This window comes from Drosophila grimshawi, unplaced genomic scaffold (genome assembly GCF_018153295.1).
Source record: "Drosophila grimshawi isolate 15287-2541.00 unplaced genomic scaffold, ASM1815329v1 contig_311, whole genome shotgun sequence".
NCBI classification, from domain to species: Eukaryota; Metazoa; Arthropoda; class Insecta; order Diptera; family Drosophilidae; genus Drosophila; species Drosophila grimshawi.
In genome coordinates, this window is record NW_025063098.1 from 14,573,338 (window position 1) to 14,596,498 (window position 23,161).

The 23,161-nt window shown below is 42.3% G+C and overlaps 2 protein-coding genes across 5 annotated transcripts; both read left to right on the forward strand.

Annotated features, from left to right (window-relative positions):
• Nucleotides 1-1,054: 1,054 nt before the first annotated feature.
• LOC6567423 lies at nucleotides 1,055-12,276 on the forward strand. Its single transcript, XM_043215214.1, has 7 exons — nucleotides 1,055-1,164; nucleotides 5,356-6,863; nucleotides 7,107-7,271; nucleotides 7,339-8,325; nucleotides 8,402-9,633; nucleotides 9,841-10,875; nucleotides 11,119-12,276. The coding sequence occupies exons 1-7, from the start codon at nucleotides 1,055-1,057 to the stop codon at nucleotides 12,274-12,276; spliced, it is 6,195 nt and encodes a 2,064-aa protein (XP_043071149.1).
• Nucleotides 2,060-22,610, forward strand: LOC6567597 (shootin-1). Of its 4 annotated transcripts, none has more exons than XR_004365397.2 (9): nucleotides 2,060-2,308; nucleotides 2,591-3,206; nucleotides 14,478-14,684; nucleotides 14,746-14,932; nucleotides 14,993-15,323; nucleotides 15,384-15,496; nucleotides 15,729-15,918; nucleotides 16,029-16,292; nucleotides 22,123-22,140. XR_004365397.2 is itself a non-coding variant. In XM_032740217.2 (9 exons), exons 3-9 carry the CDS (start codon nucleotides 14,498-14,500, stop codon nucleotides 22,293-22,295), a joined length of 1,578 nt encoding a protein of 525 aa, XP_032596108.2. In that variant the 5' UTR covers nucleotides 2,060-2,308; nucleotides 2,591-3,206; nucleotides 14,478-14,497; the 3' UTR covers nucleotides 22,296-22,610. The 4 variants fall into 4 exon arrangements, 3 of the variants coding, with proteins under 3 accessions (XP_032596108.2, XP_032596109.2, XP_001994258.2); XM_032740217.2 differs by lacking the exon at nucleotides 16,029-16,292 and adding an exon at nucleotides 16,449-16,845 and having other exon boundaries at nucleotides 22,123-22,610; XM_032740218.2 differs by lacking the exon at nucleotides 16,029-16,292 and having other exon boundaries at nucleotides 22,123-22,205.
• Nucleotides 22,611-23,161: the final 551 nt, after the last annotated feature.

The window sequence follows — 23,161 nt, forward strand, 5'->3', positions numbered from 1 at the left end:
GAAGCGTCCGTCGTGGTATGTTTGGCTTCAGCGTGCGGTATTTTTATGGCCCTGTTGTGGACTTAGTATTTTTATACACTCTACAAAATTGAAGTACATTTACTACATCCTTCGTGTTCCAGCGTGTTCTTTACGTTCAATTATGTAGTTCACTCTCTGTTGACGACAATTTTGTGATGATTTTTCTAAATTAAAAAAGTAAAAAGCAGTTACAAATATGATAGTTAATCAGCTAAATGCGAACTTGGTCACACTTATATTTAATGCATTGCACACCATTTTGTATAGATGGCGCCACAAAACAGCGGTTACATTCAAAAAATATACACGATTCACAATTTGACTTTGCTACTTGAATTGTTAAAGAAGTGTTATAAAACATGCAAAGGCTTACAGTAAATTACCCACAAAGTTTGCATGGATGTTTGCTTGTGTATGTGTGTGTGTGGATGCGGTTTTTGTGTTGGTTACTTTCTCAACTTGAAACATTTTCATTTGCATTTGCATTTGCGGTCAGAGTCCCTTTGTCCTGCCATTGGTCTAAAAATAAGCTTTTTACCTGACATATATTGTTGTTGTTGTTGTTATTTTGTGCATTTTTGTTGATTGTTAAGACCCAAAGTCAAACGTGCAACAAAATATCTATTTATTTATACATGAGACATGCGGACGAAAAAGAGAAGTCAATAGGACAAAACTCTAGAATCTTTCAAATATAAATGAACTCAATGAAAAAGAATTACAAGTGTTCATGTTTTTGACTTTAGTTTTTCGGGTATTGATTTGAAATTTTTATTCTGATTTTTTAAATAATAAAATTAACTTAGTTTATCATTCAAATGAGGAAACATAACGTTGACAGATTAAAATAAAAATAAAACTGAGAAAAATTATCTACAACGAGACGAGAAGGCCAGAAATGCAAAGAAACAGACTAAAGTACGTAAATATGTCTTCCTGCATGTTTGTGTATATATGCATGCATGTATGTGTGTGTGTGTGTGTATGTATACACATTGTACATTCAACATACATACTCACACACATATACAAAATGGGGGTTAGAGCAAAGCAGAGCAATGGCGCTTCTGACAGCAGCCGCATATCCGGCAAAAATGGGGAGAAAAACAACTTTTTACTACAACTTTCCCAAGATTTGGGCGCGTAAACAGTGCAAGCTTTCCAGCATCAAGGCCATACAGGGTGCTCATCAAATGCTTGGCAAATGGAAGCAATAACTGCAGAGCGCATGTGCGCTCAATGCAAATAATAAACTAAACCATAAACCATAAACATATCTACAAACTGCATTTTGTATGTTGTAAATGTCTGTAATTTTATATACCAGCTTAACTCATGGCGAACAAATATTTGAAGTACATGCCCCTTTTTAATACTGTTAATGCTTAAATTCAAATTAAAATAAAATGTCTGTAATTGCTCGATTTGCAACAAATAGCATTAAAGAATTTTTGGCGCCACCTATCGAACGACATGCAAGCTAAAGGTGTTTGGCGTGCTACAGCAGTTAGCTTTCATCGTGCACTTAGGACCTGCGCAAAGTCCGCATTTAACAAAACTATGTGACCGTGTGCTAAATAACAGCAGGTATATTGTGAAAATATCGATTTGTTTGCATGTACTTATAAGGACATTAGATTCTGTTAGTGAACTAACAAATTACTCTCAAATTTATTTATAGAAAATAAATATATAAGAGAATATATTTATTAAATAAATAGATACCAATCATTCCTGTATATTAACCAATTTTTTCGATTACAACTCTGCTCTGTTACGGACCTGTAAACCACTCTGAGCCAACTGTCAGTTTTTAAATGTGAGCTATATTTGTTGACTTATACGAATTTGGCTTTAGAAAAAAACTTATTATAATTAAACTATTATTTAAAGGTTTTTTATTACATTTTTTAAACATGCAACGGCATTTAATGTGTGGTGAATAAACTGTTCACTGTTAACAACAGATTGACAAAGTGTTAGCTTTTGGGTGACAGAAACATATGTTAGACGAACGTTAATCGACTTAGTCGATAACATTCTGTTAGTGAAGTTGTCAAGAGCGGACGTGTTTCTGCAGCGTTTATACATTTACAAAATTTTTTGTAATAGGAATATATACAGATTAAACAAAACTGTAAACAAACGCGAAAAACAAACAATGAACTAATGTAAAGACACACCGCGAGTACTCAATAAGCGTGTTCCCACGTGGAACCCCATTTTTTTCGTTTCCTCATTTTATGATGTGTGCCAGTGTGTAAGCAGCTTTTGCTTTGGGCGGCGAGTAAGTACCACAAACACAGACCAACCAACCGACCGACAGACAGACGACAGCCGCCGAGTAGCAGCGGCAACAAACACACACAAAAAAAGAAACAAGAAGCAACGCCTCGGCGACGGCAGAGAGAGAGAGAAGAAAACAAAAAAAATATATATATAAAAAAAAGGAAACAGACAAAATTCAGTCGAGAACAATATAGCAAGCTTTGCCCAGCCATTCCTGGAATTGACCAAATTCGTAAATGCAAAATTAAAGCAAACGTTATTTTGTTTCTTTTAATTATAGAGAAAATTACCGTGAAATTTTAGCAGTACTTAAATATACCCAATATTTTGAACGTATATATGTGCGTTTTCGTCTTTCGTCTAATTTAATGTCGATGTGCGTTAACATTTGCATTCGTTAATTATACATGCGAGAAATTTACAATTTACCAAAACCAAAATACGCGGCTGCAAAAGAAGAAGAAATCGAAAAGGAAAATAGGAAAAGAAAAGAGAACAACCGCATCGCAATCATTATTTTTTGCCAATTGACCAATTGCATTTCGGCAACTTGCAAATTTATTATAAACAAAAGAGCTGCGAAGAAATCATCAATCAGTAAGATTATTCTGTTATCAATTTGAGTTTGCGTGTTACGACAAGTTCAAGCTCAGCTATTATTGTATTCAGTCAAGTTGAGAGGAGGAAAGAGACGCGCGTCGCTTTGTTTTGTGCCCTCGTCGTGGGGCAACAACAACAGCAACAACAAAATCAGCAGCAGCAACAACAATAGCAAAAGCAACAGCAACAACGACGAAAAAAATATAAAAAAGAGTACACATCAGATACAACAACAACAACAACATCATCAACTTAAACGCAAGCGGGAGTGCGGAACAAAAAAAGCGCAGGCAGCGGTAAGTTTATCCTCCTCCCCCCACATTCTTTCCCTTTGTATAAACACCAGTTCAAATAGAATATTGTGCTTTTAATAATACTTTTCACATGCGCTATCGCTTTTCCAACTGCTGCCTGCATTTTTTATTTCTTTTTTGTTTTTATTATTGTGAAATCTACAAGCGGCCATTTGACAACAACAGCAAAAAACCATCTCGATTTTTGAACAGAACCCACACACAAAGACAGGCAAGGCGAGAGAAGAGACCACAACTGGTTTTGTTTACAAACAAGCAAGTGCGAAAATTTTCTCAAACGTGTTTTCGTTTCGCTTTTTTCTTTTTGCTCAGCCGTCTGCTGGCATGCAGTGAAAATGTTTTAATCAAAAAAAAAAAAACAGAAAAGAAAAGAAATATTGAAAACTGGTTTTTCCCCTACATTCCACAAAAACGAAAAAAGAAGCCACTTGTGCCAGTTGCTGGGCCCCCAAACTCTCTGTGAAGAAGAAGATGAGCCTACACTGTGAATGTGGGCCGAGAGAATGTGGCAGCTTCTTCTTTTCTCGACTCTCTGCTTCTCTACTTGTTCCGCCCACACACAGAAAGCGGCTCTTGCTGACTAAGAGCGCCACCTGTTGTTGTGTGTCATCCGAGCAGTTTTTATATTCTTTTGTACTCGCGACAAGTATTCGTATTTATTATTTTTTTTTTTTTCACTTGTATGGTGTGTGCTATTTTTGATAAAAACTGGCGATAAGTAAGTGAGCCATCCTCAACAGTTGTGTCTCGGTGTACGTATTCACACGCCCCATACGTGACATCATTCCAATTCATGAGCTCAATTAAATGCAAAAGCGAGAGAGAGAGTCGAAAACCCACTGCTCACTTTCCTCTCGGAAAGCTTAGAGCATAGAGATTATACAAATGCATATTGCATTGTTTCTAATTTCGATTTCATTGGAAATTCACTAAAGTGGAATTGATTGCTGCTACTCGTTTTCTTTTTCAAATATTCACAGACATCTGATTCGCCTGTGCTTAAATAAATAAAAGTAATTTATAAATTGAGCTGCAATATTTTTTGATATATGTAGTTGTGTCACTTGGTCTTTGTTTAACCTATACAAATGAGTGTAGCAGTGATCTCTCGATAGTTGGAACGCTTACTTAAATATTTGCAAATATGCATATATTTATAATATTAATTATTTTTCTGAAAATGAAGAATGAATCCTTCATTTTAATAACGGGAATATAATTTTTGAAAACACCTTCAAATTGGTCAATAAATATGAATAAATTATTAATTTCGAATTCCCTAAAGCAGCTGCGTTCCAATTTTCGAGTAATTTCTGAAGTTCTTAGTTAAGTGAGTTGGTCAATTGGCAAGTGTTGAAATGTATTTAGCTGCTTAGAGTTTTAAGTTATTAACGCCTTAATAATTTGCATGCGCTACTTTGCTAATTCTCGCACGATCATTCACCGCATTCAATGACCCATGGCTTCTACTTTAATGCGTTTCATTTTCCCCATTTTCATCTTACTAACAATGAAATTTTTGTACATTTCGTTCTGTTCCACCACGACGCCAACGATATTTGTGGCCCCGCCTCCACAAAATGCTCTCTGTCTCTCTCCCACTTTTTTTTATTCCTTACTTACGGTATGTGCGTGTGTGTGTGTGGGTGTGTGTGCGCGCTCGCGTATTTAGATCCTACGAAGGTCCTCCTATGTTCATGTCAACGGGAGGGGGTGGGAAGGGAAAAAAGCCACAGTCAACACACCAGCAGAACCACAACCGCCAGTCCCAGCACCATCAGACGCCACACGCGCACCCACATCCGCACCACCATCATCAAGCAACAAGCCAGCAACAGCAGCCGCCCCAACAGCAGCAGCAGCAACAGCCGCAACAGCAACAGCCGCCGCACATCTCTCATCTGCTTCAGCAGCAGCAGGATCAGCAGCAACAGCAGCAGCCGCCGCCACCGCACGCGGTATTTGTGCCGCAGCCGAGCAGCATCTCCAATCTCGGCAGTCTCCATCACAATCCGCACCAGCACCACCCCCTACCCCAACAGCAACAGTTGCAATTGCAACTGCAGCAACAGCACCAGCAGCATCAGCAACAGCTGCAACAGCAGCACCACCAGCAACAGCTGCAACAGCAACATCATCTGCAACAGCAACAGCAGCAACATCATCTGCAACAGCAGCCAATCATCTTCTATCAGCCGCCGCCGCAATTGGCATACGCTAATCACGGCCAACACTCGTCCAGCAGTAGCAGCAATGGTAGCACAGGTGGTGCCGCTCTTCAATTGAGCGGCGCCGCCAGCAACAGCTCGCTGGGACATGCTGGACATGGCCATAAGCAGCATCATCACAGTCACAGTCATGGTCATGGACATGGTCATGCTAATGGCAGCAGCAGCAGCAGTGCCAGTTTGGTTCATGCCATGGGCAGCTCGACGCTGCCGCATTTCTCGCAATCAGCTGGCCTGATCGCGCCGCCCACCGGCAATGCTGGTGGGCCCGGCACCGCCTACATTTCGGCCACGTATTTGCCCTTCAATCATCCCGGACAGCTAATTAACGCGCAGCCAGTGGCATTTGCACCGAATGCCGCTGTGGCAACACCAGCTGCCGCCGGCTTCTATGCAACGGCGCAGCAGCACCAAAAACAGCAGCAACAACAGATGGCATCTGCCCAGCAGCAGCATGGAATTGGCGTCAGTCCCGCACCAAGTCCGGCACTAGCACAGCCCATTGCCTACTATCACACGCCGCCGCCACTAAATAACAGCAGCAACAACAACAATAGCAATGCCAACAAAAGCAAATCGACGCCAGGCGGCGGCACTGGCAATGGCGGCCATCGTGGCAGCATGCGCGGAGCCGGGCAGCGTTCAACGCCGCCCCAACAGCAGCCGAGCTACTTTCCCGCCTATGCGGTGCCGACAGCAACGGCCCCCCAGCGACCTGCGTCGCGCAACTCGCCCCTGAATGGAACACCAGCGTATCACATGCCCCCGGCATATTGTCCCAGCATACCCATTGTGCCGCCGCAGAGCCTGACGACGGCGCCCTTGATAGCGGCCGCCAGTATGACTGCAGCGCCGCCGACTGCGCCGACGGGTTTGCACACGTATGCGTCGCACTTGCAGAGCACCAGTGCCACAGCCGTGGGAGCGACGGTGCCAGGTGGCGTTGCTGGCGCCTATTCGAGCACGTCGTTGACTGCACTGCAGCAGCTGGCTGGTGGCTGTGAGAAGTTGAAGGAGCGTCGTCGTCCTACCCATGCCATACCCATTATACATCCGGACACCAAAGAGAATGTCCTCGATCCCAATTCTTCGGTGTTCATTAACAAGGACTCGAACTGCACGCTCACGTCGAGCACGGGCAGCGAGTGCAGCCTGCCGCGCTACCAATTGGCTGCCGATCCGGATGCAAGCTCACTCACTGCTCTAATACTAGCCGGCAACATGGTCGATCATCAAATGCAAACGGAGAAAGCTTCGCAGGCGGTGGACGACAGTCAAGCAGTCGATGCATCTGCAGCTGCATTTGCGACTCCATTAACCGACGAGGACAAAGTCAGTGTCATTGTCAAGGACATACTCGCCAACTCGGGCAATCCAGATGAGCATCTCAGCTTTTGGCAGTGCAATGACGGTAAGTTTAACATGATGAATAGGCTTATCTTTTGATCTGTTTTGCTAGGGCATACATATTTTAAATTTACTATAAATATGAGTCATTAGTTATGTGATTTACTTATGGATAATCCCATTTAAACCAAGGGCTGTTTCCCCCAAATCTATATTTTAAAGATTTGCCTTAATTGTATATTCATTTCGTTAGATTAAGGTAAATTGCAATTATAAAAAGTTATCTTCTTATCTCAATAAATTGTAGTGGACAATTCCTCGGAGAATACAGCCGAGTTACCTTGTGTTGTTGACAAGGAGGCCAATAACGATGAGTTGCCGCCCACAAGTTGCAGCAACACAGATGGGCCAGTGCTGTTCACTGAGTCGCCGACGAGCAAGAAACAGCGTCCCAAGTCGGCCAACAAGCAAAGTTAGTGTTGTGCACATTTATTTCCTTTCAACTATTGTTGTATTTAATCATGATAACTTTATTATAGGCACCGCCACGCCCATTTCGATAGCAAATGCTGTTGCCGAGGCAGCCACTAGTTGCAGCAGCAAGACTCGTTGCATTCTAGCTGGCATCAAACAGGCGACGATATCAGCGCCACAGCAACAACAGAAACCGCTTCTGCCTACGCCAACAACAACAACAGCGATAAGCGCTCGCTTGGCAACTGATGCGGGCCCAGCGAGTCCCCTAAAGGTGCCAAAGCCAAAAATCACGGTACAACAGAGTCAGGTAGCCCAGCGTCAGCAGCAACAACAGTCGCAGCCTCAGCAGCAACAGCTGTCACAACCTCAGCAAGTAAAATATGAGCTGGGTTCGAGTTCGTCGTCGGCTGCATCGACGCCAACGCATCAGCAAAATTTGCCACAGATTCAATCGACAAAGCAGCAAACTGGACGCGTCAAACCCACAGCAGCAAGTCCAGGCTCAGGCTCAGGTACAGGCCCGGGTACAGGATCTGGCACGAGCACACCTCAGCAAGTGGCTGTTGCAAGTGCAGTTATGCCTGCAGCGGCTGTGCCGCCCAGCAGGAAGAATCAACGCAAGACGCAGAAGCGCAAGGAGCAAGAAAAGAAGAAACAGAAAGCGGCTGGCAACACCGCTACAACCACGACAGCAACTACAGCAGCAGCTGTCAGTAATGTGACCAACAATAACAATAATAATAGTAGCAACAGCAGCGCCACAACCAGCTCAAAGAGCAACAGCAACAACAACAATAACAATAGTGCAAGTGGCGCTGAGACCATCATCACGTATGTGACCACAACTAAAACGACAGCCGCTGTCGCATCCGCAACGCTGGCGGACAAAGCGGCGCCCACGACGACTGATATGCTTAGTGCAACTAGTAATAATTCTAGCTTAAGTTTTAGCCTAAGAGACAAGCAACCCAAAGAATTGCAGAAGCCGCTGGCAAGCAGCAACGAACCCGATGCGATCGATGCGACGGCTGCCAGTGACCAACTCAGATGTAAGTGTACAACATACACAGTTCTGCTGCATGCGTTATGTGACTAAATCCTTTTTGAATTTACATCGTTTTTCAGATGGCCAGCAAAGGGATAAAGATTCGTGTGATATAGATATGGTCGCCCAGGCGGTGGATGTCGACAAGCATGTGGCCAACAAGGATATTGTGGCCAAGTTTCTGCAAAAGGATGTGACGAACGCCAATGCACCTAGCCAAGCGGCGGAGCCACAGCTTGAATTCCTCAATAGCAGCAGCTCCATATGTGAGGATGAGGACTTGATGAGTATCGCTGACGTTGCCGAAAAGTCCACGAAAAGCAAAACGGACGCCGCCGAACTTAACGTTCATCAAATTCAAATCAACAAACTCCCCAATGAGGCCAATTTGAGCGAACTGAAATTTGGTGACTTCATTGAGGAAGCGACGCCAGATAATTCCAGTTTTATATGCAGCTCCACCTGGTCGAGCTCACAGCCAGCATCTGATCTGGTGAAAATCTCACAGACCACATTATCCGAGGACAATGTGGACTGTTGTGCCCCAGGAGATAGTACACACAAGATTGAGCTGGCGAACAAGAAGGTCTCTGGATCTGCTGGGCATCAGTCGGTTAAATCAGCCGTATCCAATACAAACGTGATGGGAGGCAGCAAAGCGATAACTGGCACATTGACTAGAAGCCGTAGTGCCAGCAAATTCATAAGGTACAACCTGGAGGAGCTGCGCGAGCTATCGAAGCTGAGCATTTCCAGGAAGCCGCCGTTGGTCCCCTGCCAGAAGGGAGATTGCATCTCGCAACTGTTCGTCTCGCGACAGTCGCAACAGGTGCAGCAGCAGCAACAGCAGCACCATCATGGCCACAACCAGTATGGTCAGCAATTTCAGCACACGCACGAATCAATGGACTATGGTTCGGGGAAGCGTGGACGCGGCCATGGCCATAACCAGAACAAGAAACATCATGATGGTCACCAGGCGTCGATGAGCGGCGGCATAACGAGTGCCAACAATTCCGGGCCCGGCGGCGGCGGCATGGGTAGCTCCAATCGGCGCCACATGGACATCATACGTGTGCAGCTATCGCTCAAGGAGGAGATTAAGCTGTCAGAATGCAAGAATGCCTGGCAGCCGGAGGCGATGCGCCGCATGTCCTCGTTCAGCACAACGGAAATCGATCCCGACGATGACATGGAAGTGGTGCTAAAGAAAGTCCGTGGCATACTCAACAAGCTGACGCCGGACAACTTTGAGGTGCTGCTCAAAGAGATGTCCAGCATCAAGATGGACACCCAGGCCAAAATGACAAATGTAAGTACAATCAACAGGTAAATGAAAAACCCGGCCTTTTATGAGGATGCGTGTACAGGTACGCACACTTTCTAGTAGACTAATGGGTTATGAATGTGTGCAAAAAAAGCACGCGGATCACACAGACCCTTGAATGTGTGCGAAGATAGCAGCAACTCTCTATCCTTGTCTTTTTGCTAATTCCGTTTTTTTTGTTATGCTAAACAGGTTATGCTGCTCATATTTGAGAAGACCATCAGTGAGCCAAACTTTGCGCCGACTTATGCGCGCTTCTGCAAGGTGCTATTCCACGAGATCAAGGCAGAGAACAAATCGCTGTTCACCAGCTCGCTGATAACTCGGATTCAGCACGAGTTCGAATCGAATGTGAATGATGCGAATGCCAAGGCGAAGAAACTGCAGCCTACCCAGGAGCGGATCAATGCGTGCACCGATCCGGCCAAGAAGGCCGAACTGCGCGCTGAAATGGAGGACCTGGAATATCAGTTCAGACGTCGCGCCTGGGGCACTGTGCGCTTCATTGGTGAGCTATTCAAACTGCAATCGCTGACCAGCGATCGAGTGCTGCATTGCGTCGAGTCGTTGCTGGAGCATGGCTGCGAGGAGAAACTGGAGTATATGTGTAAATTGCTGACCACTGTCGGTCATCTGCTGGAGGCGGGCCAACCGGAGCAGTACCAAAGCGGGGTGCGCATCGAAAAGATCTTTCGCCGCATCCAGGATATTGTGCAACGCTCACGTTTCAATGCAAGCCATACATCGCATCGCCAGCATCAGCATAACATCAAGATTAGCAGCCGTGTGCGATTCATGATGCAGGATGTACTCGATTTGCGCTCACGGAACTGGGATCAGCCGGTGACGGCGCAGTCAGCCGCTGCCAATCGTCAGCAACGTCACAAACAGCTGGATGAGCCCAAGGCACAGCAGCAATCGCAGCAGCAGCAACAGCACAGTAGCGGCAGCGGCGGCGTCCGCAGTGGGCAACTGCCACAGCAACAGGCCCAGCAGCAGCAGCAACAGTCATCGATTTCGCAGTATCAACAGCAGAAGCAACATCATCTTGGCCACGAGAGCAGCGGAAATTACTTTATGCAAAAGTCGAATAAGTCGCAGCATCAGGAGAACCAATCCTTGAGCATAGATGTGAATAAACTACGCTTCAGTAGCGGCGGCGCCGAGGACACAACGACCGCCAAGCTGGGCAACTCGTCACTGTATCAGTGGCCGAGCAATCGTCCGGTGAGTGCTGCACTGCCAGCAGCGACACAAATCACCTTGGCCAAGCGTACGGTGCCAACGACGACGAACTCCTTTACAAATCCGCCGTATCAGCAGCAGCAGCAACAACAAGCATCGTCAACAGCGCCAACAGCAGCAGCAGTTGCATCAGCAGCGTCTTCCGTTGCCAACAGAAATAATAACGTAGAGGCGACGGCGAACAAAGTGGTAGAAATCAACGACTTCGATGGCAAACGGTGTCAGACACTGCTCACGAAGCTCGTCGAGGAGGTGTTGAGTACACGAGACTGGCAAAATGAAGTGCTGACCATTTGGCGCAACTCCAATACCAATAGACCCCAGACTGTGGAATCAATTATATATTACGTTCTCATGGAGTATGTGCATAGGGCGGAAGTCAAGCGACAACAGCGTTTGGCATGCGCCAATGTATTTTCGTTTTTGATGCGTCATCAGGCTTTTGGCCGGGTCATCTTTGCCCAGGCATACGGACGCTTTGGCGAGGATTTTCCCGATCTGCTGGTCGATGTGCCCAACGGTTGGACATATGTCTTTGAGTTTCTCGGTCCCATACTGCATGAGGGCTGTCTGGACTTCAATGATGTGTGGCAAAGTCGCTGGTTGGAGGATGCCCAGTTCACCGAGCGTTTCGTTCGCGCCTTTGTCAACTATTTTGTGCAAGAGTTTGGCGCCAGCTTCACACACAAGCTGTGGCACATAGACAACAAGCTGGATCGAGGCCAGCTGTTCTGGAGCGATGCTCGCAAGTATCGCGACTTTTTACAGTCGAATAGCTTTCAATTTTTGGAGCCAAACAGCACACCGACAACTTCGGGTGTGCAGCGACCGAAGGTCACTCGCACCCCGGCGGAGCATGTGGAGCGCATCAGCTATCTGCTGCGGCTGTCCAGCGATACCGCAATTGACTACATCAATACCAATGTGCACATAAATGTGCCATTTGTGCGCCAACTTACCAAATTCCTTTGCTGTGATTTCGCACTGACTGTGATCACCAATAAACCATCGACTAAGACTAAAAACAACCATAAGACTAACAAGAACAACAACAACAAGAAGCAGCTGCAGCTAAACGTCGAGAACTTCAAGAGCCAGTGCACCCCACTGCTCCGCCTGTGCATCGATATGCTGGAGGCGCACGAGATCGCTTGCATCGAGGAGTCACTCGACTCGATACACAGACAGTATACGCTAGAGTGCGACAGCGGTGAGTTGGCCATGGCGGAGACCATCTGCAGCATTTGGAGTGTGCTGTACGACAGCGAGGTCATTTCGCGGGACTCATTTCAAAAGTGGCTGAAGCAGGAGATCGGGCCATCTGGCCCCGTCTATCCCCGACTGCTGAAGGATAAATTGCGTGCGTTTATCGAGAAAATCTGAGTTCGGCGCACACCAAACCAAAATATAAAGGATCAACAGCAACAGCCAAAAACAACAACAACGAAGAAAATCACCGGCAAACAAAAAATGAAATAAAAATCAAACAAAATCACATATATTATGTATACGACAATTGTAACAGCGGCATTCGGCATTTTATTCACACACCAAGCGCGGTCGTGTATACCCTCTACACACGATACCACATACATCCTACAAACAGAATTCGTTTTCAAATATCAATTGATTTGTCCATTTAACATGAGAGTGTAAAAACACCAGATAAGCAAACGACAAACAACAAATAAACTTCTGCAATAAACAAAATACAAAGGCAACAATTAATAAGTTGAAAATGAAAAAAAGAAAAACAGAATCTCGGCGTCAAAAAGTATTCTCGAAAATCAAACACAAACATAACTTAAAATATAAGTCAGGGTACATATATACACATATATATATAATATATATATATATATAACACACATATATATATAGAGAAGCTATTAATTTTATTTTTATTCACAACCTCCAGTATTTCATTTAATTAATTGTTCTTCAAAGTATAATACAAGTCAATAAACCCGCTAGTCTATCGGCATAGTTTAGCATTCTCTTTGTTTATTCTTAACAATTAACTATATTCTTTACCTTTAAGTACAAAGATTTCTTAATTTCCATTATTTGACTTTTTCTCATATTATATTTACTCAATATAAAATCAACTTATTACGATATTTGGTTTATGTGATTTCCATGCAAAAGGCTCAAACCGAAAGCATACGTTTATTTCCTTATAAAGAATCTATGACTATTTGAAATTGTCGTGAGGCTTAGACTCAAATTAATACTACGTGAATACAAAATTATATATTTACTTCAATATATATGTTATACTTTAAACAATGTAAATTATAGCAAGAAAAGACATGTAAAGTATGTATGTATTTAGTACACAGTGCATGACAAAAATAATCCAAAGATACAAGTTTAAAAACAAAGCAAAACAAAACAAAATTAGCTGTAAAATGAAAGGAAAAAATACATCAACTTTAATTTAAAACAAAACATTATAGCAATTTAAACCAAATTGAAAACTATATTTATAAATTTACAGCAACCATAAACCTAAAAAAAAAAAACAAAACAAAAACAACAAAAAAAAAAGGAAACAAAAAAGAAAAACAATGAAAAGCAAAACCAAGAGCTCTAAGCCGCCTTGAATTAGTTATTTTTATAAGAGTACACAAGGAAAAGAAATTAATTTCAAAAATTAATATTTCAATAGTAAAAGATTTTCACATTTTTAATTTTATTAGCTATAATTTTCGTTTTTTATTTTTACACTGAAAGTGGAAACGAAGAAAAAATAATGAAAATGGTTTGCGGCAAAATGCAAAAAAAAAAAAAAACAAAAAATAAATAAAAATAAGAATAAATTATTTAGCAAAAAAATAAAAATGTAAACAACAAAATATTAGTTTAGGAATTGTGAAAGCGCTTCTGCACTGAAAAGCATATAGTATAAAGCCAAGCTAAGGATATTCTGAAAACTTCTAGCATTCTTTGAGAGCATTTCAAATGTGTAGTCAAATTCTGGAATAAATTAAAACAAATCGATAAACAACAAACCAATCAAATCTGTGAGCATTTTTAGCATGGAAACAAAACATTAACGAAAAACCCAATTAATATCTAACAACTTAAAAATATTGAATGAAATTTCAAATCACAATTAAACCACATTTAAACAAAGGCAAAACACATTTAAAAAAAAGGCGCATAAGACTAGAAGAAGCTGATTAGAGGGGCGGTCTAACAAATGAATGAAATTATAAACAGCAAATAATAATAAAATTCAAATAATAAAAAAGAAAAAAGAACAAGAAAAAATACAACTGCAAGACGTTGTTTCACTGTGGGCAGCAGCCAAAAGGACAACACTCAACTAATACACACATACAGCACACACATTCACACACACAACATTCCAATGCATCCACATTTAATCTCACATACACGCACACACAGCTAAGCAATTCATGGTGATGGCAGTACTTAAGATTCATATCGCATATAGCATAAGAGGTTTAGGATAATGCTTTAAGGCTTAAGGCACGCACAAACGTAAGCTGCTCAGTTTGGAATAATTTGCCTAGAAACTGATCTTATCCATAATCTTCTCTTTCCACTTCATTTAGAGCGATAGGACGACAACAACATGGAGCGACGTGGACGCATTCCGGTGGCCAAGTTTCGGACGCAAGAGGCCAAAACACGCAGTCGGAGTCGAGTGAGTGAGCCGGACTACAATGAACAGGATCCGGAACATGATATGTTTACGCTGCTAGAGGACAATATTGCTCTTAAAGAGGAGAACAAAGCGCTCAAGCTGGAGATTGAATCGCGTAAGTTACGATGTAATAGACTATAATTTACATGGCCTAAAACCACTTTTGCCACATGTAGATAAGACGACGCAGGAGGAGCAACAGGCGCAGCACGAGAAGCTGTGCGCTCAGCAGGAATTACTGCAACAGCAGCAGAGCAAATTTGAGTCAGACATCAAGGATCTCACTGTCAAGTTCAATAAAACACTTAACGAACGCAATGCGCTCGACAAGCTTCACAAAATGAAGGTCGATCAAATACACAAGTATGTTGTAAGTTGTTTAATCTTATCGAAACGAACTGAAGTATTCGCTCCCTTTTGCAGTCTCACCAGCGAACTGGAACACATGCGCGAAAAGCAGCTGGAGAACTCAAGTGGTGGCAGCGCTGTCGCAACCACACTAATTGACTCCGTTGAGCTGAAACGCAATCTGCTCAAGATCTTACAACATGACAGCACAGACAGCGGCGATATCGCCACTGGCGGCAACGATCTTGACAGCCTCATTGATGTCGGCGGCAATCTGGATGTGCCCATTACCAACGCCCTAGTGGAACGTCTGGTCACTGAGTTTCTAGCGCTGAAGCATGCCACCAATGCCGTCGAACTACAGCTGTATGAAGCCAACGAGAAAATAGCCGAACTAGTGGAGCATGTAAGTAGAGCTTAGTATCCAGAAGGCAATTTAAGCTTACGCTTCATTTGTTCCACATAGCAACATCTGCTTGAGGAGGAGAACGAAACACTGCGCACCGAGAATGGCAACTTGACCAAAGTGGCCAAACTGTTGACCGACAACATGAAGGAGAGCGTGGAGACCAGTCAGAAGTAAGACCATTTTCTATATATGCTATTATATAGGAGTATGCTCATTTTAAATGGGCTGTTTTGGAGCAAAGTTCCTATGGATGTATATAAAATAATAATACAATATATTTCCTGGCAATGTTTCTTTGAATTCGAATCGTAGTTGTAATTTTGCTTTTGCTTATTTCATTTTGTTTTACAAATAAAATTAAAGCACATTAACAATAACTCATATAAATTGTATACATTGCAGAATGGAGGCCGCCCTAATTAGATTGAAGCAGCGCAATGATGAACTCACTGCGAAGACACGCGACCTACCCGATGGACAGCCCCAAGCATCGCCTTCGCCCACAGCACTGCAGACGCAGGCCGAGTTCGAGGAGATCAAGGAGCAGGTGCAGCATCAGACTCGCGAGCACAACGAGCGCATTGTGGAAATGGTGAGCGGAGAGCTATGCAATTTTAGCTACATTGTATTTGGTGAAGGTTTATCTATCTACTATGTATCTCTCTGTTTATCTATCCTACCTTATATCTGCCTATTTCAAAGCAAACACGAAGCGTGTTTGATATATTCAAGCCGTTCTCGAGTATCTTTAAAAGCAACTGAGTACATCAACGAATGGTACAACAAAAAGGCAGTTTCTTTCCACGCACGCACTTTTCTTATACTTATATATGCACCTAACAATAAATGATTACAAAAGTTATCTTATGACACATGCATGGAATGTGTCCAGCTGGGTTTTGGGCTATTCCCTACCAACATTTTGGTGCTGGACTCCAATCAAAACAAACAAAACAAATCAAAAACGTAAGCGCAACTCGCTTGCCTTATGCTTTTAGCTATCTTCTAACTCTCTCTGTATTAACACGCATCGAACGCGTTTTGACTAATTTTTGCTCGACTAATTTTCGATACACCCGCTCCGCTCCCCCCGCCCCGTTTACCCTGCTCTTGTTTCCGTAGCAAAGTCTAATGGATGCGGCTATTGCAAAAACTACTAACGATGAACTAAAAAAATTACAACTTAAGTTGGAAATACTCGAGGAGCAGCTGCGTCTGGCGCAAACACGCGCCGATTTCGCCGAGGAGCAGTTGGTGCGCTATCAGCAAGCGGAAGAGCATCAGCATGTAACAGCGACCACAACAGCAGCATTGCTGCCACCACCCCCGCCACCACCACCGCCACCCATGCCGGCCAAAATGCTTTATACAGCTGCAACGGCTTTGGGTGCAGCTGATGGTGAGAGCGGTGGAGCTGGCAGCTTTAGTCAGCATATAGCTGGGCATAATTTGCACAAAGGCGTCGGCGATAAGATTATCGATAATGTCAAGCAACAGGTACAGGCGCAGGCGGCAACAGGTATGTCTGTCATTCAGTTATCAGCAATCCCCCATAATCCACTGGCCTACTTTATCGACTCGGATATATGGGTCTAAGGAGTGTGTGTGTGTGTGTGTGTGTGTTTGGGTGTCATATTCCACTCAATGTCAATGGCTCAACAATGGACAGGACATGCACCGTGGAGCACTTTCACCTCAGCCATTTTGTGCTCGGAATTTTAAGTGTCGATTTTTATGCTGCTCCCTTTCGCTATTCATTTTGAATACTGTCTGCTTGTGTATATTTTAGTATGAATTCTGTGTGTGTGTGTGTGTCCATACCGGACGTATGCGCAATTTGCCCTTTGTTGTGTATACACATAATATATACCAACTATGTTTATATACTGACTAAGAATTTTGGCGAATTTCGCAACAAGATAGAAATTTTATTAAGTTTTTATTTTTTATGTTCGCTGCATAGTTCCTTTAATTTCAGCCAAATTTGAGCAAAGACTGCAATCTGAATAAGATACAGCAAACGAAAATCAATATTCAACCTTGTCCTGCCAAGTACTATTTATTTGAAGAGTCAATCACACATTTAAACAACTTTTATTGTTAGTTAATTTGACAATCAAGCAGCTTAAGCTAACCAGAATAGATAGTTGTAGTTAAATTGACAAAGACACAATTTAATTTCTTATTAATATGCTAGATTTTTTTGTTTTTTGTGTTTACCAACTATAGTTTTGAACAACTATTCTTTAGGAGCCATAATTAGTGACTTAGACATATCTAGTAAAGAAAATGCAATTAAGTTTAGCGAAGTAGAAAACTCTTTTTTGCTAGCATGTTCAGGTTGTCTTAGAACAAAAACGCAAACTTTCCGTTGTCTTTGCAAAAACTGAGAAGTGGCAACTATGCAAATGTCATAAGCGTTATCTGCCTCTGGAGGCGACTGCGTTAAGTCCTTAGACAGGGGCGATGTCTGGCACCATTGTGGTTGTTATTGTTGTTGTTATTGTTTTCCTAGCGTTTGTTTTAACAGCCTTCTACGTGTTGCTGTCAATTGTCAATTGTGAATTGTTAGTTTTTGCCTCACGCAATCCACCTGCCTCACCGATTATAATTGATTTTGTGCGTTGCTTTGTCTTTTTTTTGTTGCTGTTGCTTGTGGATGCTGTTGTTGTTGTTTACCTAAGCGTTGCCACTCTGGCACGGCTACGGTGCACGTTACCATGCCATGCCTGTCTTGGCTGGTGCTTGCTGCTGCAACGGCGGCAACTTCTTAATTAAGTTTGCCACGAGCTTTTTGACGCAGCCCAGCCTGGCTGTTGTTCCACTAGGTACACACACACACACCTGTGTGTGTGTGTATCTGTGTGCAATGAGATGTAGTACAGCAGTAAAAATCTAATTAGCGTCGGCTTTAGACTCAGCAGCAGAAAGGGAAAGGGAAAGGCAGCTTGCGAGGCTGGAAGCTGGTAGCTGAATTTCTTTTTCGCCTTAATACATTTTGCAATCAATGTGAAACCGCCATACTTGATTATGTGTATGTATATTATAGGTGTGTCCCTATGTGTGTGTCTGTGTGTGTATAGGTGTAGACTGGTGTTGTTGTTCATATTGCTATTGCACTTGTAGGACATCGCCGACGTTTAATTTCCGCTTTTATTGCGTTGAAACAATTGTATGATATTGATTTGGATTTGAGTTTGAGCTCAGTGCTCCACACTCGATGCTCGACGCTCTCTGATTGCCTCATGGCAGCTGTCAAACAGCCCCTAACTTCAGTTAAAGATTAGCCCCATTTACATTAAGTGGATGCTTTAGATAACTGAAATATTTGGCAATGCTTACTTACAGCAATGTGGCATGACACACAAATTGAGCAGCAGCTACACATTTATTTACTAATAAATGTTACTAAGGAAACGATTAAGTTTGAAAATCCCGAATTGAAAAAAACAAAAAGCAGTGATATTATTGCCAGTTTACAAAGCAGATTTTCTTGGTTTTGGTTTTACATATTAAGAAAATATATATTTATTGGATAAGAGAAGAAATAAAATTGACAAATTTAGACTTCAATTACTATGTCAAATTTTGTAGGAGACTGTGCATTGGCACCTGTATATTGATGTAGGAAATATATATATATATATATATATATATATATAGTTATTGCTATTGTGTAGAGATATGTTATTGTATTGTGCTATGCAAAAAATCGTGTATTGCATTATGACGCGCTTCAACCACAACATCAACATAACAAGTCACATGTGTACATATATATATATATATATATATATATATATATATATATACATATATACATACATACATACTATGTAACTAACATGTAAAGGAAATCAACTGGTTTGTACTAGCAGGGGCTTTACTACACACACACACACACACACTCAAACTCAAGCATATTCCTTATGTAAAATATAATGCAGCCATGCAGCAGTTTCTATCTTGATGGATATGACTGTGTGTGTGTGTGTGTGTGTGTTTGTGTATTTGTGTGTGTTTTGGCAGACATAAAATGGTTGAAAACACTTTTAGTATTCTTATAAATACAAACTATCGATCCATAAAATATGATTAAATTATAGTTACAGCTACCCTTGTGGCTGCAACACAAAACTGAATACAAAAATATATTTTAGCTAGATATCTGGCGTGTTGAGTTCAGAATATAGTTGTATATTTAAATGTAGACTCATTCAGCAATTAAAATCGCCATTTACAATTCAGTTAATGCCTTCAACTCGGAATATTCGATTTTGTGCAGTCTTCTAAGGATTTGTCTAGAGAAATCTTTCTATTTAAAAATAGTTACATATGTCATAATTAAAATCTTCTCTTTAAACTGGCGACCACTGTACTTTAAAGTTGAAGCTAATCAAATTACAAATTTTGCAATTGCTTTGTAGAAAGTAAAATAGCAATGAATCTGCTTTTAACTAGGTTACTGTTGCTTGTTTTAATTTAATTTAGTCTGTTGTCTGTGCACCAAAAATCTGGGCCAGTTAGTAGAAAAGAAAGTGGAAATCGGAGAAGGTGGATTAAAAGCCAGATAAGACTCCTTAAGTGGCTGCCACGCGGGAGCGATGCAATCAGAGCTTAAGCCACATGCAACAACGCCTGTCAGCTGCAACACACTCGCACACAAACACACACACACACAGAGACACACACGCATAGCAATATGTATGTACAGCTACTGACTGACTGACTTACGCGCTGACTCAATTACTAGAGCCTCTCGCACTAGCACTCACACTCACACTGTCACTCTCACTGTCACTCTCACTGTCACTCTCACTGTCACTGTCACTGTCGCACTAAGCACATCCGCTTCCGGTTTTGTCGTGTCGTTGTCGTTGTCGTTGTCCATCTTTCTACTTTTTTTCTTTTTTGGCGCGTATGCGTAACGAGCGCACATTCAAATCAATCAAGGCGGGTATTGTGTGTGAGGCGCGAGTTATTAAAAAGACGAGGCTTCAGCTATTGCTGTTGCTACCAATTTACATGGAGATATATAAGTATATGTGTATGTATAAGTATTTGTATCTGTATATTTATTATGTATGGTATATAAGCTGTGCGATAAATGACCCGGCACTGAGAACTGAGAACGAAGCGCGCGCGCGTCACTTGAAGCACATGAAGCGTTTGAGCTGGCAGCAAAGCGAGCAGCAAGTCAACAGCTAGCCAGCGTTGTGGCATTCGTGTCCTGGCGCTCGTCCTCGTCAACAGCAACCAGCCAAGCAGCAGCCATGCAGGCAGCCAAGCAGCCAGCGACGCGTCGTCGCACTCGGCCCAAAAACAAATGAAGCGAACTGAGCGAATAAATTTCTGACATTATTGTTGTCGCTTGCCGGGCGAAGCCAACCTGTAGTTGTGTATATTTATGTGTGTGCGTGTGTGTGTGTGTGTGTGTGTGTGTGTGGGTTTACAGCATCTATCCACAGATTGCCATGGCAATGTTTATATGCTTGAGGCACCGTCAATCGGCGTTTGGCTTTTGTCAGCCACTTGTCTTTTGTTCTGACCATTATTGACCAGAGAGCCGAGCCTACTCAGACACCACCACCGCCACCCCTCCCCCGTTTAGCAACAAGCTGTCACATTTAGACCAATTTCCGCTAGTGTAAATTAATTGACTTTGAAGTAGGCACAGACCGAGCAGTGCTGGATATCATTTCCGCAGCATTTCCGGTTGTGCACGATACAAAAATAACAGTAGAAGCAAGCAGCAAGCATAACTCGCATACTTCATTCATATGTGTTATGCCACCGAGGAGAACTTGAATTGATTTAAGTTTGTCCTGCTGTGTAAAGCCAAGAGCCAAGAGTGCCAGAAGCTAGAAGCTAGCTGCACGCCATTAGCTGGCTTCCTGGGCCGAGGCAACTGCCCTGGCAACACAGCGTCCCGAGAGACGGCAGACGAGGGGCGGGCGGACCGTTGGGCGGGTGCTATTGTGGCTGTCGTCTATGCGACAGCTTCGGCTTTAAACACAGCCATCAGCAGACGTTTACATGTTTCACTCGCAGCTTACGGAGCTTTATGTTACCCAACGCCCAACGCCCGACGACGTAACGTATCAAATTCGATGAAGGCAAGGCATACGCCATTTATTATTTTTACGAGTAAACCGAACAACAGACCAAATGGCGATGCCGCCACAGCATTCCACAGACCCAACCAAGACTAGAACCGGGACAAGGCATCACCTTCAATCCACATTGTTTTTGTTGTTTTTGTAGTCATGCTATGGCTTATTATTATTATTTGTGCGTTTTATATTTCCGTGTTTTATTGCGCCGCTTTTCTTATAAACAGACACACACACACAGACACACACGGTCACACAAATACACCCGCACACTTTACCTAGAGAGACCGTATATTTCCATTGACTTCGTTTTTGGGGCACAACAAGTCGCATACGCAGCATCAGCAACTTCATTTGTCGTTCATCTGACAGTTGTTGAATGCGTGAGCTTATTTCACACCCCTTCTGTTGTTGTTTGTTGTTGTTGTTTTTGTTATCTGTTGTGATTTATATACATTTGCCATATACCCAAAAATTCGTAATTTAAAATCCTTAGCTCCCTTGATTATGTCGCGTGCTTGCTGTTGCCATTTAAAGGTAGGTGCTGTCTTATCATTTTTTGGCAATGGTTTAAAAAAAAACTAACCGCATTTTAGTTGAATTCTTTTAAATGCTTAGCTTAACATTGTAATCTTAATCCATAATACAATTGACTGATTTGAATGTACAACGGTTCCTTTCAGGTCTTGACGCTATAGTGCGCGAATTTAAATCTGGACGCGTAACGTTACGTCGCAACCATCGCCGCAAGACCGGCACCAGCGAGGCTCTCAAGGAGATGTTCCAAGTACTCGAGATAAGTCAGAAGCAGAATCGCAACTCGAAAATATGTGTCGATCTGAACACAAATTTATAAATGACAATACTCTCTGCTCTTACTTCGGTCTCAAAAAAGTAAAGCCTTCGCTGCGCTTCGACAAGCAACATTCCATGCATTTTACTATTTATATATAAATATATATATATATATGTATCACTAATTATGCCTTTTCGTGTGTGCCTTTCCTTTTGGAAGAAAAAACAAAACAACTTCATTTTATAAGCTGACCAAACTACTACTCTTATTTTCTTGTATTCGTATTACCTAACATGTATTTGATGATTGTCTTTTTGAAATGTGTTCATGTACTAATTATTATTATTTATACATTATTTACATTTAAACCCCAACGAAATATTATGAATAAAAATTCACATAACATATGAAATAACATTATAATAAATGGAAAGAACTAAATTGAAACTGCGTTTAATTTGTGGCTTTAGCCAATCTGAAATGGCGCAGCAATATTTTTCATAGCATACTCTTATGCTCAAAAATAAAAACCGGGTTCAATCAATCAAAAATATTATAGCATACTTTTAGGGGAAATTACTCATTGGGGTCATCTAAGTAACAAAAATTATGAAAATTTCACTCGGAGGGGAAAAAGAAAAAAGAACGCATCTGGAGAATATTGGTTTTGTCCAATGTCCGTCTGTCCGTCCGTATTAACAAAACTTTTTTCGACACTCTTAAAGCTGAATCCTTGAAACTTGAAACATTTACTTTTCTGTAGCTGCGTCAAAGGAGGCTAAGAAATCGACAAAATCAATAATCGCTAATTGGTTGAAAGATCGATTAAAACAATGGGATGGGCACGCCCACTGCGTCTCCCAAAACCAATATAACGCGCAATTCAAAAGCTAGAGACACCAAATTAGAAAGGTATATTGATAGTA

Bases quoted from the DNA above. Each gene is read 5' to 3' on its own strand.
- LOC6567597 (XM_032740217.2), top strand. From the start codon at position 14,498: ATGGAGCGACGTGGACGCATTCCGGTGGCCAAGTTTCGGACGCAAGAG. The intron at 14,685-14,745 runs GTAAGTTACGAT...TGCCACATGTAG, and splicing joins CAAGCTGGAGATTGAATCGC to ATAAGACGACGCAGGAGGAG. The intron at 14,933-14,992 runs GTATGTTGTAAG...TCCCTTTTGCAG, and splicing joins AAGGTCGATCAAATACACAA to TCTCACCAGCGAACTGGAAC.
- LOC6567423 (XM_043215214.1), top strand. From the start codon at position 1,055: ATGGGGGTTAGAGCAAAGCAGAGCAATGGCGCTTCTGACAGCAGCCGC. The intron at 8,326-8,401 runs GTAAGTGTACAA...ATCGTTTTTCAG, and splicing joins TGCCAGTGACCAACTCAGAT to ATGGCCAGCAAAGGGATAAA. The intron at 9,634-9,840 runs GTAAGTACAATC...TATGCTAAACAG, and splicing joins CCCAGGCCAAAATGACAAAT to GTTATGCTGCTCATATTTGA.